Genomic DNA, 18,986 nt, shown 5'->3' on the forward strand with positions numbered 1-18,986 from the left:
TGTTTAAGGAAGTAAAGTCATGTGCCTTCAGACCTCTGTTACCATTGCCAGATGAAGTACACTACACTAGTATCCCCACTGCCCCATACCATCTCTACTCTGACGTGCTCCCTAACTGACCCAGCATGACATACCTTATCTGTTTAGATAGTATGGTTTTGATCAATATTAGGTTACTGCAATAGGAACTGTGATGAAGAACGAGTTAGAAGTTATAATCTGATTCTTGCGGTGACTGAAACATTTAGCAACCCAGCAGATGGAGGTTTCCTATGAAACATAAATATTTAGTAATATGAACATGACTTAAGGAATTTAGAAATCCTAATCTAGAAGTCTCTAATGTTTGACTTAAAGTCCACTTGGAAATTTTGGTTAACATTGAATCTAATAGACAGCACAATCTACATATAACAGTACTAAGTGCCTAGTGACATAATGTGCTTAAGATAAATGATCTAGGATGAATACTAACCTTTTAAGAATTTGTGTTAAAAACAGATACTGTGAGAGCTGGGCGGTAGTGGTGCATGCCTTTAATCCCAGCACTCAGCTATATACACCATGGGTCTGACATACATGTTAAATTAGAATTCTATCCCCAAAGCACCTCATGTCATCTCTCCAGCCTTTGGCCTTGGGTTTTTAATTCATCCATAGTCATATAGTATACTAGCCCTAATCTCAGAAACATAGACCCTTGAATACAAGGGAAAGAAGGGCAAACTTACTTATTAGTTACTTCTTGGCTCAAAATCATGACAAATTCTTCTCACATGTTATCTCATTTAAATTCAGCCAGAAGCAGTTGGTTTGCCCCATACCCTTCATGCTACGGCTGAAATCATGGGCCTGTCTTGCCAGGCTGGTTGTTATTATAGTTCACGGGGTGACTGTGATATATCTTATAATTAATAAACAAGTGAAGGACTCCTAGGTTTACAGATGAGTAAGGTCACACCTAATACATTTAAATTTTCCAAAGCTTCCTGGAAAAAGGAGTATTTGGGTTGAACTTTGAGGAGCATCTGCTACTCCATGGGACTGAGAGTTGAACTTGAGGAACCATCAGTTCCTCTTCCTTTTCTTCATTGGTCTCCTCTCTGTCTCTCTGTCTCTCTGTCTCTCTGTCTCTCTCTCTCTCTCTCTCTCTCTCTCTCTCTCTCTCTCTCTGTCTCTCTCTCATAGTCTGTTATCAGCCTTTGAAATTGGAGGCAGATGAACCACCAGGAGAGAAGAAATAGCCCTCTCAGAAAATAAGTTCCTCTTATTTTCTCAACTGTGTGGCTATACCTTACTGGTTAGGATCTCAGTTCTGCTTCCACCTGTCTATTCAACTTTGGGGATTTAGTTTCTGTGGGTTTCAGTTCCCTGAAATGCAAAATAAGGATAATATATGTATGCCTTACAAGGTTTATCTGTGGATTCATGAGATTAGATATGTAACCACCAGAGTGCCTGGTACATAAGTACTCACTGACAAATTATAACCATAATTAACAATACATGGCCAGATACATGGGAGCGTAATGATAGACGCTTGTCTACAAAATCAGAACATTTGTAGTGGTTCAGAGTCTCAGAGTTTGCACTTGAAACTGGTCCCCAAAATTAACACAAAAGTAGCGTGATTGTTCTTGTGTTGCAGGGACAGTACTGGCCAAACCTTTGGCAGTTATTTGGTATAGCTATTTGATATACATACTACATACATACATACATGCATACAGTGATCCTATAGTTTTGATTTCTATCTCCTTCAAGGCCTAGTTGCTGCCCAAGCTGTAATTAACTTAGCATGTCTTGATTAATAGAAAAGTTAAGAAAAACTATAGAACTCTGCTGAGTCTTTAATAAACCTTATCTCTAGACAAAATATTTACTTACCTGGCCATTCATTTTTCTGGACAAGTCTACTCTTCTTGTGCAGAGTTGAATTTCAGTTATTTTAGCTGAAACACAAGGGTTGATATGAACATAATAGGAACTCGACCAAAATATTTAAGAAAAACAAAACCAGACAAACCCATCATTCAGATTACACTTGTAATTGTTTTCTTTAACTTAGGAACTTTGCTTTATACATTGTTGAAAAATTAAATACCGTTATGTTTGCCTTTGGGGTCTAATTTTTTTTTTTAATCTGATGTCTACTGAGGACTGGGTTAACATGATTTTCAGCTGAACTTAACCAAGGACTTGTTGCCCTTATGCTTCCTGTCGTCACAGGACAGTCTAGGCCTGAGCTGAAGAATCATTGTTAGGCAGGACAGCATTTTCCAGTGTGTCTCCTCTCAGTAGTATCGTTTTATAATCTATCGATCGTCTAAGCCTGAATTTGTGAAAACTGAGCCATGCATTTGAGTAAGTGTTACTGTCTCCCTTTGTCATTTGCTTAAATTTCTTTTACTACAAAGGATCTAGTGTGGTTGACTAGCATGCCTGAGGCCCTGGATTATGTTTTCATTACTATAAAAAATAATTAAAGTGGGGGCTGGCGAGATGGCTCAGCGGTTAAGAGCACTGCCTGCTCTTCCAAAGGTCCTGAGTTCAATTCCCAGCAACCACATGGTGGCTCACAACCATCTGTAATGAGATCTGGTGCCCTCTTCTGGCCTGCAGACATATATGCAGACAGAATATTGTATACTTAATAAATAAATATTTTAAAAAAATAATAATTAAAGTAACTGTGTGTAGACTCAAGAAAATAAAGATAATTGGCCCTCAGTCATGGGGCTGGAGAGATAGCACAGGGGTACTTTCTGTGCAAACATGAGAACCTGAGTTTGGGTCCCAGCACCCACATAGAACCATAGTGTGGCAGTGTCTGGGCCCTCATTCAGCTCCTTGGCCAAATCAGTGAGCTCCACTTTTAGTGGGTGACACTATCTCAGAAAAAGAAGGTGCTAGACCTTACCAACCGCAACAGCCAGCCTTGGTCTTTCCTTTTACAAGCGCACACAGGCACACACCAGTTATTGCTTCCAGTGTCTTAATATAATTTCAGGATGTCTCATATATTAATTAAATTAGAATTTTTGGTGGAATATCTCCTATATTTTATGAAAACTGAGACAATATGCATTTAGTGGTTAAGTTGATTGAATTTCTGCTTTGGTTTGGTTTGAGTCTAAAGCTCAAACCCAAGCCCTTGTACAGTCCAAACATGCTTCTACTGCTAAGCTACAGCCTCCAGCCCCCAAGTAGTTTAAATACAAGACTTCAGATTTATTGTAAGAGTCATTATATAGCCAGCACAAGGAAATAGATGAGAGATGGTTAAAGAGCCAAATGGGAAAGCCTGAACCTGGGTATGATGGTGCACACTGTTCGTCCCAGCACTTGGGAGGCAGAGACAGGCAGATCTCAGTAAACTGAAGGTTAGCTTGGTCTATGCAGTGAGTTCTAGGATAGCCAGGGCTATATAATGATTTCATGTCCTGAAGGGGGCAACAGACTGAATTTCTCATAGCTCCTTAAGGAACTGTAGTCATTGCTCTTGAGTGAGTAGAACTGGGTTGGAGTCTCAGCTAGCAGCCCCTTTTTTCAAATGTACCAGGGTCTGGTAAGCACAGCCACACTACCCCTGGGCTCTGTGCAACTGAGGGATTATTCTTACCTCCCTTCCTCTGACCTCAAACTCTGAACAGAGTTCAGACTGTTGAGACTAGAAGACTAGCATATTGGTGTTATTAATTGTGTAGATCTCTAACTTAATACACACAGTGCAGACAAAACTACTCTAGAGGATATAAGCAGGGCCACGTGCATGCGTTCTATTCTGGGTGAAAATGCAACACTTAAATTCCTTTCTTTCTCATCAAAATATGTAGCCGTTTTTGTTCATCTTTAATGAAAGTGGATTTTAGTTAGCCAGCCATCACAATGCACAAATAAGAAGGCTCAATTCATCTCAGAGCAGCTCATGTCTCACGTGATGCACAAAGAAAGACATGGGCTGGCCTTTCACAATTTACCTGGCAGTAGAGTTTTTTGTTTGGTTGGTTTTGTTCTTAAATGAAAACCTGGTGCTGTGCGCTAATTTTCCTCTGCCTTTAATGATGACTCATTACCTTCCTACATAATTTTTTTTTCTTTCCTTGAGCCAGCAAGAAAAATCTTGCAGGAGAGGAGGGGGAAACAGTGAGTTGAGGAACACAGTACTTAAATACTGTTACTGGGTTTTCATTGGCTGTCTCCTCTCTTACTGTAACCAGTCTAGTGCTTCCTCCTGCAAATCCCTCCCTCCCCACCCCCTCCTGCAAGTGAGTTCTCCGGGTGTCTGTTGCTAGCGACTGACTGCAGGCTGTATGTAGGCGTCTCTCATTCAGAATGGGCATTGATGTACTGAGCAGAGGAGAAAGCTTCCAGCGATGTTCCGTTTGTCACAGTTGTCTGGCTTTTTAAAGGACTCCCAAAGAGAGATACTGCAGGTTCTGTATGGTAGCACAGACTGATTTCTTCTCCAGACTCTTAAGTTTCCAGAAGCTTAAATATAGAGCCCTGTTTTAAAAAAAGGAAGAGAGAATTTGCGTGTTAATCGGCCTTGTGAAGAAGTGCTTCATCACCCTCCCGAACCTCCCCGTGCTCTGGCGTGTGGTGTGGCCGTGGCTCTCTAGGTTAGGATTCTGAACTGGCTGCAGCGATGCTCATATGTTAGCTGAGTAGAGTTCTCCGACAGTCGCAGGCTGCTTGCTACAAGGTTGTTTTTGGTTTTTGGTTTTTTTTCCTTCCTTTGAATTCCAAAATGCCATCCAAAGAGTCTTGGTCGGGGAAGAAAACTAACAGAGCTACAGTTCACAAACCAAAACAAGAGGGCCGTCAGCAAGGTTTATTGATAGCAGCATTGGGAATGAAACTGGGTTCTCAAAAGTCGTCCGTGACGATCTGGCAACCTCTGAAACTCTTTGCTTATTCGCAGTTGACATCACTTGTTAGAAGAGCGACTCTGAAAGAAAATGAACAAATTCCAAAATATGAAAAGGTTCACAATTTCAAGGTAAGAATGTTTGTTTCTGACCCTTTTCCTATAATAAGCACTCAGTACTTAGAAGGTGTGGTGTTAAAGGCTCATCTTCCAAAGCCTTTGAAAAATTGCGTGATTTGACTGCAGTGTTATTGCTATTCAAGGAAAGCGATGTCTAAATCCCAATTTTATTTAAGGAAGAGGTGAATAAAGCTCATAGAAATCCAGCCCCATTTTTCTCAGATGTTGTAGTAATGTTCTCTTTAATTACTGTGTATACACTGGTAAGTCTTGATTGGTATTATAAAGGTCTCCGAATCATGAGTTAGGCATTGCATGTATCTGTGTTGCAGTATGTCTAAATACCTTTGTTGGCGACTTCAGGGGGATTAGCTCTTACATGTTGGGTTCTGGTCAAAGGCTTTGCTGTGGCAGGCATGTGCAGTTGACTCTGGAGTGAGCAGATGGTGTGCCTTTCCCGTAGTTTCTGTCTTTTCTCCTCCCTCCGTTAATAAACTGACCACGATTAAAGGAAAATTGCTGCCCTGCAACCGTAGAGGCTGTGACTGACAGCTTCCCTTCACTTCCTCGGGGTTGGCTTTCACCTTTGTTTTTAATTACTGCTGTGGCATGTTTTATGCAGTGTACCTGAATCTTTTATGAAGGTGATATGTATGATGGTCTGAGCTGTGTCCAGATCTTGCCTGTACTCACTGCATGGTATAAGGACCTGAAGTTGTGCCCTTTGCATTCTAGTTCAGAGGGTTTGCAAAGTGAGATCATGTGTGAGGAGACCCAGTTCCACTTCACAGTAGATGAGCCAGCATTTCTGTGGTAACTTCCTAATAGTTAAAAGTTGTCTAAGGCTCAAGAATATTCCGTTTAGACAGAAAATCATTCATGCTGATGTTAGAATGGGAATATTTATTTTCAAAAAGAGCTCGAAATTTTTGTCTTTGATCTGTTAATTTATTCAATCTTTTAAATATTTATTTGCCATATCAGAGGCACCAGGCTCTCTATCAAGTGACTTCACCCCAGCTTTATAAACCACCCTGATTTTTAACACCAGCATTTATTTTGCTCATGCTAAAAACAAAAACACTATGCCTCAGTGTACCCTGCATTTTCTATAGTGAGGAATAGATTGTAGTCTTCATACCTTTTGGGGTTAATCATATGAACCTTACTTTTCAACTGGCATTTTTGCTTTAAAATGGAGTTGAGACAGCTCAGCAGATCAAACCGTGACAGGAGATGGAAATCATGAGCACACCCAGTCTTAGCCACATCGTAAACCAACTCAGCCTCTTATGATCCAGAAGAAAACAGACAAACAAATGAGCCGGCTACCGGACTCTGGTGATTTATAGCCTGGTCTTGCAGGACTTTACAAGGAAAATGGCCCCCTAAAATGGCTATTAAGTTTGTAAGCAAGAATCACCTGCATGTTCTAGAAATTCTGGGACTTCCAAAGCATCTTCAAAGAGGTGCAGTCAGTCTAGTTTACTAGGTAAAACAGGCCCGTGAGATTGTCATTTTAGTGCTAAGTCGGTTTCTGTAAATATTTTTTGTCATTATTGTTTGGAAGTAAACATGTCTGTTGAAAAATTTGCATAAACAAGCATATCCTTTCCCTCTCCTGCAGATCATATCTTCAGTTCTTCTCACATAGCTTTATAAGAAGTGAGTGCTGTGTGATCACGTGTGACCCTCGCCACCCAGGTTACTATAAAGACCCCACCACACACACAATTGGAGACAGAACTTAGAACCTTGCGTGTGCTGGGCAAGCAGTGCAAACTCTGCCCCTACCCTCAGCATCCTTCTTTTTCTTTATTTGCGTTTTTTTCTGCTTTAAACACATAAAACATGGGAGACTTCTCTCTCTGGAGTAGAAGCTGAGGCCCAGCTGAGACTTGCTCTCCAACACTGTCCTTTGTCAAGAAGAGCCTCCTGGGAGACAGGGAAACATGGCACATAGTGTTTAAAATCTCAGGTCAGGAGTCTCAGAACCCAACTCTTCCTGTTATAAATAGCTCCATTATTTTTAAGATGTGCCTGTGGAGTAACATTATTTTAAAAAAAGAAAAGAAAAGAGAAAGGGTCATAGTTGACTTCAGAGAATATCCCTGAAAGGATTCCAGCCCCCAGCAGGAGTTCACTCCCACACAGATGCTGGCTTAGAAGGGCACTGCTTGTGCACATATGCAGTCAGGTCTGCTGTGGGAAAGCTGGAGTGTTTCCATGATGATTGTCAGTCATGTGACCTGCCAGTAGCGCTCTCTCTCTCTCTCTCTCTCTCTCTCTCTCTCTCTCTCTCTCTCTCTCTCTCTCTCTCTCAGTGGAGTGTGTTCAGAGTAACTTCGCCCTCGCCAAAGCCTCCTTTCAGGGTGCCTCTTGAGCTCCTGTTATGTAACGCTGCCTGGTGCTGTGTGCAGCTGTCAGCCCTTCTTTGGGGGTGAATCCAAGACACCGGTTACCTTTGGTGAAAGCATTTAGCAAGGCGGAAGCCATTCGGAGCAGCTGACCCTGTGATTGGAGATTTGTAGGAGAAAAAAGATCTGCTGTTACGTAACACTTTCTCCTTTTTTGCTCCCACCTCTCCCTCCCTCCTCTTCCCTCCCCTCCCCTCTCTTCCCTCCCCTCCCCTCTGTTGTTACTTACATCATAGAAAGGCTACTGTATCTAGAGAGGTTATCATTTGAGAAATAAATATACCACATTCTATATTATAGTATAGTAAGATGTCAATATTAATTTTAGCATAATTCCAAAAATGCTAGAGGAAGGGATTCTGGATATTTTTACCAAAAAGTAAAATAAAATAAATGTTGCAGGAGACACGTTTATCCCAACTTGAGCATTAGATGTATATAATGTATTATAACATCACATATTACCCCATAGTTTTTATTTTTTTTTTTAGTTCACACATAAATTTCTACATACATATTAGGTACCATGTGATGTTTCAATATGTATATATGCTTTATTTAATTAACATAAATTGTATGTATTTTTAACTAACCAACTTCTTTTAAGAATTACTCTATTCTGAGTTGGTGAGATGGTTCTGTAGGTAAAGGTACTTCCATGGCTCCTGACTGAAGGATTTTATCTCTGGGACCTACATAGTGGAAGGAGAGAACCAACTCCCCATAGTACCTATGCACCCCAGAAACACGCCCTAAATAAAGCAAATTTTAAAAAATTTTTAAAGAGTTTTTCTCCGTCCTAATAACCACATGTAGAAAACACAAAAAAAAATATCAAAAGCAAAGCAGAAACAGCCAGCTCTCCCGCCTCCTCAGTCATTGTAGCCTACTTTCCAGGCTCTGGAAAGGACACTGAGCACTGATGTGTCCTGGGGCATTGCTTGTGATGTGTACCATTGCTTATGTGGCCTGAATGCTTAATGTCTCTAACCTCTTTCTGTAGTAGGAAACTTAAGTTCCTGACCCTCTAGGCTCATGGTACTTTATTATGACATACTACCTCTGACTGGGCATTTTTTTTCTGGATTTGTATTAATTAATTTATACTGAAGAACGACTGAGTCTCCCACCTAGTAATAGAGATTACAGTGTGGTAGAGAGCCTTGGATGATCCTGGGGGCTCCCACTCAGCTCCCAGGCAGAGTGGGGTTTACATAAGAATATCTGAGTGTTTCATGTACCACAGTGTACAATGAAATCCTCTTAATTTTTTATTCCCTCCCAGTTGAGTTATAAAATGTTTTGTCTAATTAGTTGCTTAATCAAAAGGTTGTATAATACAAAAATCAAGAAGAGATAGAATAATAACAGAAATCTGGCTACCTGGGCAACTTAACTAATTAAAAGAAAAACATATTAGCAGTTATAAAGCTAGGGCATAGCTTAGTGGTAGAGCACTTGCCCAGCATGTGCAAGACCCAGAACCTAATTCCTAGCTCTGCACAGAGAACTTACAGTGAATAGTACTTTATGATGACTTTTAGTTCCATGTACTACTTGCCTTTTGCATGCAGATGGGAGATGTCAGGTATTAACAGATTTAGTGTTGCCCTGTAAGTCCCAAAGTGTGAATTGGTGATATAATTCAGATAATCCCATAGCAGGAGCCTTATGCAATAAGGCTAGTGATTCAGGACCTGCTAGATGAAGAAATAGCAAGCATGTGGCCAGCAGACAGCATCCTGCCGCTTGGTAACCAGAGGGCAGCAGTGGCCACACTCACACTGAAGAGGCCTCTCCCTCCTAGGACACAACACAGATCCAGGCCCTCTGCTCTTCCATTTGATATGTATCTAAGAGTTTTGTTTCTTTCACTGCAGTGAAATGTTACGTGCAGTGATTGTGCCTTTCCATTCCCTTGTGCTGTGCCCACCAGCCATGCCACCACTCTCTCCTCTCCCCATCCTTCTTTCCCTTTCTTGCCACATGTGGTAAAATGCTGGCAACTGGCACGTGTGTAAGAAGTGTGGACTGAGTGAGTACATAGTGCGACATCGTGGACCTGTTATTTTCAAACCAATTTTTATGATGGCAAGAAATCCCAACAAAAAAATTATTCTGAGGACCTGTATTGTTTTATATTAACCATATTTACATATTTTTGAAAATGAAACAAAAATCATGTTTTAATCTCTGTGCCTTTTTTTTTCAATTTTGTCATGAATGTAACTGTATAGCCCAGTCTGACCTTGAACTAATTATGTAGCCCAGGCTGGCCTCAAGCTCCAGCTCCTCCTGCCTTATCTTCATTAGTGTGTTTAGCCTGAAGTGTCTCGTTAATTTTTTGCAGTAATGTACTGTCCTTTATGGACATGAACATGGAGTATCCCACGTGAGATTTTAAAGGAGTAGCTTTTCTGTAAACAAGAGGTTAAAGGACTGCAATGTGTATTTTATCTTAAGCACACTCCCCCTCTCCTCACTTTGAATGTGGGACAAAGACGACAAAAATAGTCCAGATTAGTGCATACTGGGGTTCTTTCTGCCTCTACAGTCAGACAGAGAAAGACTGGTGAGCAGAACTAGGAGGTTGGAAAAATCACCTATGTGGTCCCTGTAAGAACTTCACTTCTGTTCCCTGGCATAGTGTTCTGCTGTGTAGACCCCAAAATAATAAAGAGCCATGCCTCTGCCTCTGCTGTCCGGAAGGCTGTGCTCTCTGTGCTGTCTCTGCCGCAGCACCACAGCCTTCTCACCTTACTCTCCGTGCTGATGGTTCTGATGCTTTAAGTGCAAGTCTAGATCCTTAAGATGACCGTAAAGATTGTGCCTCTCATTAAAACCCAGAAAGAAGCATTTCACAAGGGGTCCTGGTGGTTTGCTTAGTCACATTATACTTCACAGCCATTTCATGGGCAGGAGTAGTTCTACATAACTCGGAAGTAACGCGTTGTATCTAGATTCTCACAAAGCATTGCTTTTTAAAGATTTGTTTTTATTTCATGTGTTTCTGTGAGTGCCTCCTTTACTGTATGTGCATCACGTAAGTACAGAGACACAGAGGCCAGAAGAGGGTATCAGATCCCCCAGAACTGAAATTAAAGGCAGTTGTGAACCATTTGCTGTGGAAGCTAGGAACTGAACCTGGGTCATTTGGGCGAACAGTCAGAGTTCTTAACCACTGGTCCATCTCTCCATTGGTGCTAAGATATTTTGTAATCTGGTTTTATTTTCCCACGTTCCACAGTTTTACTTCCCTTATTGGTACTGCCTTTTGTGAAGGTGTACAACATTGTCTCTTTTTTAGTTTTTCCACACATATTTGCTAGAATATTTTTCTTAAAATGATTCCATTGGGTCAGACATGTCTTAGAAACAGCCTCTTGCAGAATTCCCTCCCACATCCACGTGACCCAGAAAAATTTATTCTTACATACCCATGGTATGTTACTGTTAAACACACTAAAAGAGAAGCATACTTACAGTCTTGAAACTTGTTGTCCACACTGTTTCTCAGATCTGAAAGGAGACTGCTCCAGCTTCCCTGACATGTTCTCCACCTCCTCATCACTCATCCCTCACGTGTGTGTGAGCAGCTCCTACATGTTCACCACACTGCCAGACATGCAGAGGGTAGAGGAATTGTCACCTGATCCTTGGAAAGCAAATACCAATCTGATGAGAAGAAAAGGAGAACATGATGTGTATGTGTGAACATGGATGTTAAAGTCCTTTACTAATGCCCTCCTCCCTAGAATTCAGTGTTCAGTGTGTGAACATGTGAAGGGGCTATGAACATCGTGCTTCTGCTCGTAGGAATGTGGTGGCCAGAAACAAGTATGCAAAGCTCAACTAGAAATCCACAACAGAGTCCTTCAAGCTTCGGGCAGGGTTTTGATTTTTTACTTTTGATGTTGGGATTTTGTTTGTTTTTGTGAGAAGAAGATAAGATCTACCTTGTTAAATATTTAAGTGTTCTATTAACTGGGCACCGTTGACTAGCCAATGTTATTAATTAGGTACCATTGACTAGCCAGTGTCATTAGCTAGGCCCTGTTGACTAGCCAGTATCATTAACTAGGTACCGTTGACTAGCCAGTGTCATTAACTAGGCACCGTTGACTAGCCAGTGTCATTAGCTAGGCCCTGTTGACTAGCCAGTATCATTAACTAGGTACCGTTGACTAGCCAGTGTCATTAACTAGGCACCGTTGACTAGCCAGTGTCATTAACTAGGCACCGTTGACTAGCCAGTGTCATTAACTAGGCACTGTTAACTAGCCAGTGTCATTAGCTAGGCCCTGTTGACTAGCCAGTGTCATTAACTAGGCACCCTTGACTAGCCAGCGCCATTAACTAGGCACCATTGACTAGCCAGTGTCATTAACTAGGCACCATTGACTAGCCAGTGTTATTAACTAGGCCCCGTTGACTAGCCAGTGTCATTAACTAGGCACCATTGACTAGCCAGTGTCATTAGCTAGGCACTGGTGATTAGTTAATAGCACTGTTAACATGGCACAAACAAAGTAATAGATGAGCTAAAACTTTGTCACTTTTCTGGCCCCAGTCCCCAGCAGCCAGTCTCTGTGTCTATGAGTTGAATTATTTGAGATTCCACACCTATGCAGATGTGTAGTCTGTCCCAGTGGACATGCCTATTTCACTTAGCACAATGTTCTTCAGGTTCATCTGTATTTATCATATGGAAAAAGTTGTCTCTTTCTGAAAGCTAAACATTCCTGTGCTGGTTGGTTTCTGTCAACTTGACACAAACTTAAGCACATCTGGGAAGAGGGACTCTCATCTGAGGATTCGCCTCTGTCAGACTGGCCCGTAGACAAGTCTGTGGAGCATTTTCTTGATTAATTATTGGTATGGGAAGGTTCAGCTCACATTGGGCAGTGCCACCCTGTTTGAGAAGGCCGGTGAAGCAGCCATGAAGAGCAAGCCAGTAAACAGCACTTTTCCATGGTCTATGCATCAGTTCCTGCCTCCAGCTGCCTACCTTGCTTGAGTTTCCATCTTGGCTTTCAGAGGTCTGTGACCCATGATATATAGGCCAAAACATATCCTTTCCCCCAAGTTGCTTTTGGTTAGTGTTTTTAATCACACACACAAAAAAAGCCAAAGTAAGACCATTTCATTGACTATATACTCATTTTTTTACTCATCCATCCATGACTATTAAGGGTTTTTTTCCATACCGTGACTGTTAAAAAATATCGTAAATATTAAAGCTGCTCTTGACAGAGGGTACAGATACCTCTTTGAGATCCGGACTTCAGTCTTTTGGAGTTAATCTTTAAGGAACTGCCATGCTGTTTTCAGTAGCATCCAAACCATTTCCCATTCCCACCAGCACCATTCAGATTTGCCAGCTTCTCTGCGTCCTCACCAACATTAGTTGTCTCAGGTTTTGGTTAACAGCCTTCCTAGCTGGTTTGAGGTGGTACCCATTGTAGTTTTGATTTGCATTTTCCTCGTTATTAATGATAGTACGTGATTAGTCATTTATGTATCTTCCATTAATAAATGTTTATTCAAGCCTCCTATCCTTTTTTCTTTTTTGAGATGAGGCTCACACCATGCTTCCTTTTCAGGCTGCACTTGAGTTCCTGTGACACCCCTAAGTAGTAAGCACTCCCCCTTCCTCTCTACCACCCCCCTTACTGTAACTGTACCTCGCATTTTGCTGTGCAGGCAAGATTACTCAGCTAGTAAAAGTGCTTGCCATGCAAGCCTGTGTTTGATCCCTAGAATCCAAAGTAGAAAGAGAGAATCAACTCATAAAAGTTGTCCCCTTCCCTCCATGTGCATGCCCTGGCAGATGTGCACAAGCATGCACACACATTTACACACCAATAATAATAATAAATACAATTAAAATTATTTGGTGGTTGCTATTCAGTGACAGGAATTTATTTTATATTCTGATACTAACCCCATCAAATACTTAGTTTGCTGTGTTTTCTGCCATTCTGTCTGTAGTCTGTCACTGTTCTTCCTGTGTGCTCTTCCTCCTATTAAAACTCCACCTGCGACCTGTGCCCTGGCCTCATCTCTGCTCGGGCTCAGTCTAGTTCACAGAGACATCCTTTCCTGGAGGTGTATAGGTTTGCTTTGCTGCTGACTATGGAGCCTCTGGTTTGTTTTGGTTTTTTTCTTTTTAACTACATGGATCTATTGAATAGTATTTACCATTTGATAGACCAGTTGTGAGATTTTTCTTTGTAAGTCTCAGGAAGCCCAACCCAGACTGGCAATGTGTCACATAATTAGAAATCCATCATTAAAAATGCTCTCACCAGAACCCCATCTTCCAACTTTGAGCTTATTTTTAGGATCATTTTGTTGGCAGGATGGTGGCAGAGGCACCAGCTCTTTGTCTTGCCAGACTTTGGCCTATTGCAAAGAGACAGTTTTGTCAGGCTCAAGGCCTGGCACTCACTGCCTGATGGTATGTCCACGTTCATCTCTGCACAGTAGCTCCTGCCAGGAGGACAGGGTGCTAATTGGCCCAGATCTAAGTGGTAGTTATTTCTCAGACAAGGACTATCACTGGAACTAAGGGTAAAATTCTTCAAGAAGACTTAATATTCTAATGTGTATATACATTTAGTAACAGGATCCATATACATAAAGCCACAGCTGAACTGCAAATAAAATAGACAGTCCACAGCATAGATATTTCAGTAATTCTGTCAGTGATAGAACAGACCAAAAACAGGGGCATGGGAAACTTTAATCAACCAGTTTGGTCTAATTGATATTTATAACCGACTTCATTTAGTAATAGCAAAAGTCTGTACCTTTAAAGTGAGTGTGCAGTTTAAAGAGAGAGAGAATTGGCCTAGCAAGGTAGCAACTACACTTGTAATCCCAGCACTTAGGAGGCAGAAATGGGGAGAATCTCTGAGTTCAAGACCAAGCTCATCTATATAGTGAGACCCTGTATCGGTGAATTAATTAGATCTGAGGGCTAGAGAAATGGCTTAGCAGTTACAAATACATGCTGCTTTTATGGAGGACCCAGATTCTGTTTCCAGCACCAAAGATAGGTGGTTTGTAGCTGCCTGTTATTCCAGCTCCAGAAGAATTGATGTGGCTGCCCCATAGCCCCTGGCACTCTGTGCATACACACATGCATACAAATAATTAAAAATAATTTAATAATTAAATTAAAAATAAAGCGTCTTTAGAAAGCCTTTTTCAAGATTATAATTACATACTGTCCCACTTCCCTTTCCTCCCTTCAACCCCTCCCATGTAAACCACCCTGTCCTCAAATTTACGACCTCTTTTTTAATTGTTGTTATATTTATGTGTGTATTTATGTGCTACATATATACGTTGGGGGTGTGTGTTTGTATTCCTATATACAACCTCCCCAGTCTGTCTACTACTACTTGTATGTATACGCTCAGGGCTGACCATTTGTATTAGGTAACAAAGTAGTGTGTGGACTGTCTCTCCTACTATGTGGGTCCCGGGATCAGAGTCAGGTGGTCAGACTTGGCTGTCCTGCTGAGCTGCCTTGCTACCCTTATCATCTGACATTCTTCTACCTGAGCACCATCAATTTAGAGGGAACACTACCAGGAGGAAAGGATGAAAACTATAGGCTTTAAACGTCCACATTTTGAAATGGAAAGTGGTTTACTTATATTTGTTATTTTCCTTTTCTTATTTTGGTTTGGTTTGGTTTTTTGGTTTGCCTTTGTAGTCCTGGCTGTCCTGGAACTCTCTCTGTAGACCCGGCCGACCTCGAACTCAGATCTGCCTGCTTCTGCCTTCCAAATGCTGGGATTAAGGGCGTGTTCCACCATGCCCTGCTGTTGTTTTACTTTTTAATTACATAATTATACCTTGTAATGTGATGGAAAATGGACAGAAAAGCTAAGGATGGTAACATTATTTATTTTGGTATAGCCACTGTCAATCTGGAGGAACTTTTATGCTACTTCCCCCAATTTTGAACAGTTTTCCCATTCCTGAAATAAAAATCATACTGATCAGAGTGATGCCGTGTGTTCACAGGTGTGCAGTTGGGTGCACCTGGCACAGCCCCTGCAGCTCCTCCCTGTAATTATCTGCTCGGCAGCTAGCTGTAAAGGTCGTCAGCACCTAGGCCCTCACCAGCTGTCCCATGGCTTCCTGATTCTGTCTGCTGTTGGCCTCTGACTTGTTCTCCCCCAGACACATAACTGTCTCTAACTAGTGTTCAGAATTGCTTCAGCAAGAGCCCCATACACTTCTCTCTTCCCAGCTGAGGTCAGCATTACCAATCTTTTGCATCAAAATGGCCAGCATAATGACAGTGTTGGTGCCTTAACTCAACTCAAGCCTTACTCTGTAGATTTTTGTTAAGAATTTGAAGGCAGTTTTGACTAGCAAGAAGGTAATTGATACTAAAAGCCCCACTGTTTTCTTTATAACCCACCCTTGTTTGCAGGAGACTCTGTACAGATTCATGTATTTACTGCTAATGTTCACAGCTGATATGATATACATCTCTTTACGTCTTCACATATATGCATATGTAATGTATGTATATATGTATACACTTTAACATAAGTGATCAAATTAAGACTAAGATTGTAAATTTCATATCAAGTGATCAAAATTTGTAAACTATCTTGGTGAGACTAACTTAAAATTGAGAAGCATCTCTCTCAGTCTGATGGTACAGGTTCATAAGCCCAGCACACAGGAAGGTCATGAGTTTCAGCCATCCTGCACTATATAGTGAGGTGACTTTTAACAGAAAAAAGGCGTATTGTTTCACTAAACTATAAAAATGAGGAGCACAGAAGAAATGGCCTTTCCTGCCTGGCTGCCTATTTCTGTGTTCCTCCATTTGATTGTCATCATCTGTTCCCTTCTTTTGTTGCCCAGAACCATGCTAGAGGACTGAGTCATCAGAGCCACCCAAATGACAAGGCTACAGCTGAAATGTCAATGCCACCTTTGCCAGCAAAACCTCACGGTCCTAATATTCTTGTCACTTCCACTGTGGTTTACAAGGTCATTTGCCGTCATGTTTCTAAAGGGAGTGTGTTTGCCTGAGAGGGATAACGAGGATGTCGATGCAGTGTTCCTTGTCTTCCAGTGGAGTGGGCTTCTCTTTTGCTATTTCTGTTATTGGTGTTCGAAGTGGCATTGTAAGTCTTGTGAACATGGTGAGAAGCTGGTAGCAGGTGTGTTCATTATAGCAAACCGCAGTGAGGATGACCCTCACTGTATAACAAGGTCCTTGCCTGGGAGACAGTGTGACACTGGCTATTGCCCCCAACACACCTCCCATGTCACACCCTCTGTGCCCTTTTCAGCCTGGCTTTGGCTGGTGCATTCAGTAATAAGGCTTTATTGGGGTTTACTAATTAGTTTCATCTGATTGCTTAAACAGCAATTAGCATAAAAGGAGTTGTTCACAGGTGAAAAGTAATCGCACATACCATAGTGATGATGTTGTTTTTTCCAGGAGCAAAAGAGAAAGGGGCTTTAAAACTAGCTGAACCTGCTGTTGTTCACTAAGGCGTGTGCCATTTCATGTACTCTCACTTTGACTTGTCAAGATGGACCAGCAGCTTTAGAGGTAGCTTAGGAAAAATAGTTCTGTGTCCTCTTACCAGATGACCTCCTAGCTGGTAATGCCCCATGCTACCGGAGATTTGCTCCTTTGAGTTGTCTTACCAAAAGAATCTCCAAAGGCATTGCCTCTGGGAAACGGATACAGTTACTAGTGCAGGTATCACTGACTATAAAGAAATTATGCCCCCTCCCACCTTACAAAGCCTATGTGTGTGCTTCTGGTCCGACAGCAAGCAGAGATTAGATTCCACTTGGAGGTGCCAAAGTAAGATGCCGCTGAAATCTCTCACTCATCACAAGATCACTTCAGTTGGCTCAGTTGTCTAAAACTCAGAAAAAGGCAAAATTTTTGTATGCTTACTAAGAGACGTGCATTATGCAACACTGCCTAAGACTTTCAAGACAGACTGGAGAGATGGCTCAGCCATTGAGAGTGCTCCCTGGGGAACTGGATTTGATTCCCAGCACCGTGTGGCAGCTAACAATGGTCCAAAACTCCTGTTACAAGAATCTGACTTGCTCTTCTGGCCTCTGTTAAGAATATTTCTTAGAACAAGCCTCTTGGCCGATGCAGATAATTCCAATCAGATCAAGTTAGACCGAATAAGAGATGCTCATGTTTAATGCAGTACTCCCGGGTGGCAATGAAAACATGGCAAGGGGAAGAGATTTAGTGTGGGAGACCACGCTAAACCCAGAGAGCACATGTACATTCTCTGGGGGACAGTTTAAGTAGCCTGTGGGAGTGGTCCTGCAACTCCCAGGGGAGGGGGCTTGAAATGGAACTTCCTGCCCAGTATTCCAGAGATGGGTGCCAGGGGCTGGGATGAGGCTCTGGTATATAATAGCCTCTTCAGACACTGTTGAGGACCAGCCTCAACATAAATACTTTTTACCAGGGTAGGGGCATGGAAAAATAAAGACAAAAATTACAAAACAGTATTGGGAGGGAGTTTCAGGGATTATTCGGGTCCTGAAATCACCCACGCTTATTTTTCCACAGCTTTTATACCCAAGGTAAACTGGGGGAGAAGGTAACAAAAAGCTTCAGGATGACCCAAGTCATGTATACTCACATACCCTTGGTCAGCCCCTCTCCAGGTGACCGTATAGTTACAGTGGAAGGAGCAGAAGTACATTGACATATCCTGACCACCTATCAGGATGCTGCCCAGCTTTCTTAACTTCAAAAGGGGGCTAGGCAGCCACCTCCTGAGCTAGAAGGAGTGATTAAGCCTTGTTGTTCCCCCAAACTCTGACCGTCAGGTAAGGTGGGAAATGGGCCTGAGAGGAAGGAGCAGCGAAGACTTCTCAGAAAGGTCTGACTGATGGCTCAAGCGGGTAAAGGCCCTTGCAGCCAATCTTGAGGACCTGACACATGGTGGAAGGCGAGAACCAGTTACCCCAAGTTCTGATTTCCGTGAACACCCACACATACACATAAATAAATGAATGTAATAAAAGAAAAGCAAAAGAAGTCACGGGAAAAGAAAAATCTGAGATGGAACGTTTTCCTGTTTTCTATCCACTGCTAACGAAAGGTTGTCGTTAGATTACCTAGTCTGCAGCAGTCATAGGGTTTCTATTGATGTGATAAACACCATAACCAAAAGAGGAACTTGGGGGCCAAAGGGTTTATTTTGGCTTACAATTCCACATTTCAGTTCATCATCAAAGCAAGTCAGCCAGGAGCTGATGCAGAGGCCATGGAGGAACACTGCTTACTGGCTTGCTCACCATAACTTGCTCAGCCTGATTTTCTTATGTGACTCAGGACCACTTGTGTCCAGGAGAAGCATCAAACATTAGCTAAGACAATGCCCTATAGGCCAGTCTTAGGAGGCAATTTTCACTTAAGATCTCCTCTCCCTAGATATGTCTAGGTTTGTGTGGAATTGACAAACAAAATAAACAAAAACCTAACCAGGAAAATAGCTAAGAACCAGGAGTTAAGAAAGGGAGCAGGAGTAAGAAAGGAAGACAAA

The 18,986-nt window shown here is 41.9% G+C and overlaps 1 protein-coding gene across 3 annotated transcripts in view; it reads left to right on the top strand.

Moving 5' to 3' along the window:
* Chn1 (chimerin 1) overlaps window positions 1–18,986 on the top strand; it is a 146,789-nt gene that overhangs the window by 93,830 nt on the left and 33,973 nt on the right. For all 3 annotated transcript variants that reach the window (XM_057754877.1, XM_057754878.1, XM_057754879.1), the window contains one exon: window positions 4,925–5,002. In XM_057754877.1, the coding sequence (XP_057610860.1) occupies window positions 4,925–5,002 (78 nt within the window). The remainder of the gene's footprint in view (window positions 1–4,924; window positions 5,003–18,986) is intronic.

This window comes from Chionomys nivalis, chromosome 22 (assembly GCF_950005125.1).
Source record: "Chionomys nivalis chromosome 22, mChiNiv1.1, whole genome shotgun sequence".
NCBI classification, from domain to species: domain Eukaryota; kingdom Metazoa; phylum Chordata; class Mammalia; order Rodentia; family Cricetidae; genus Chionomys; species Chionomys nivalis.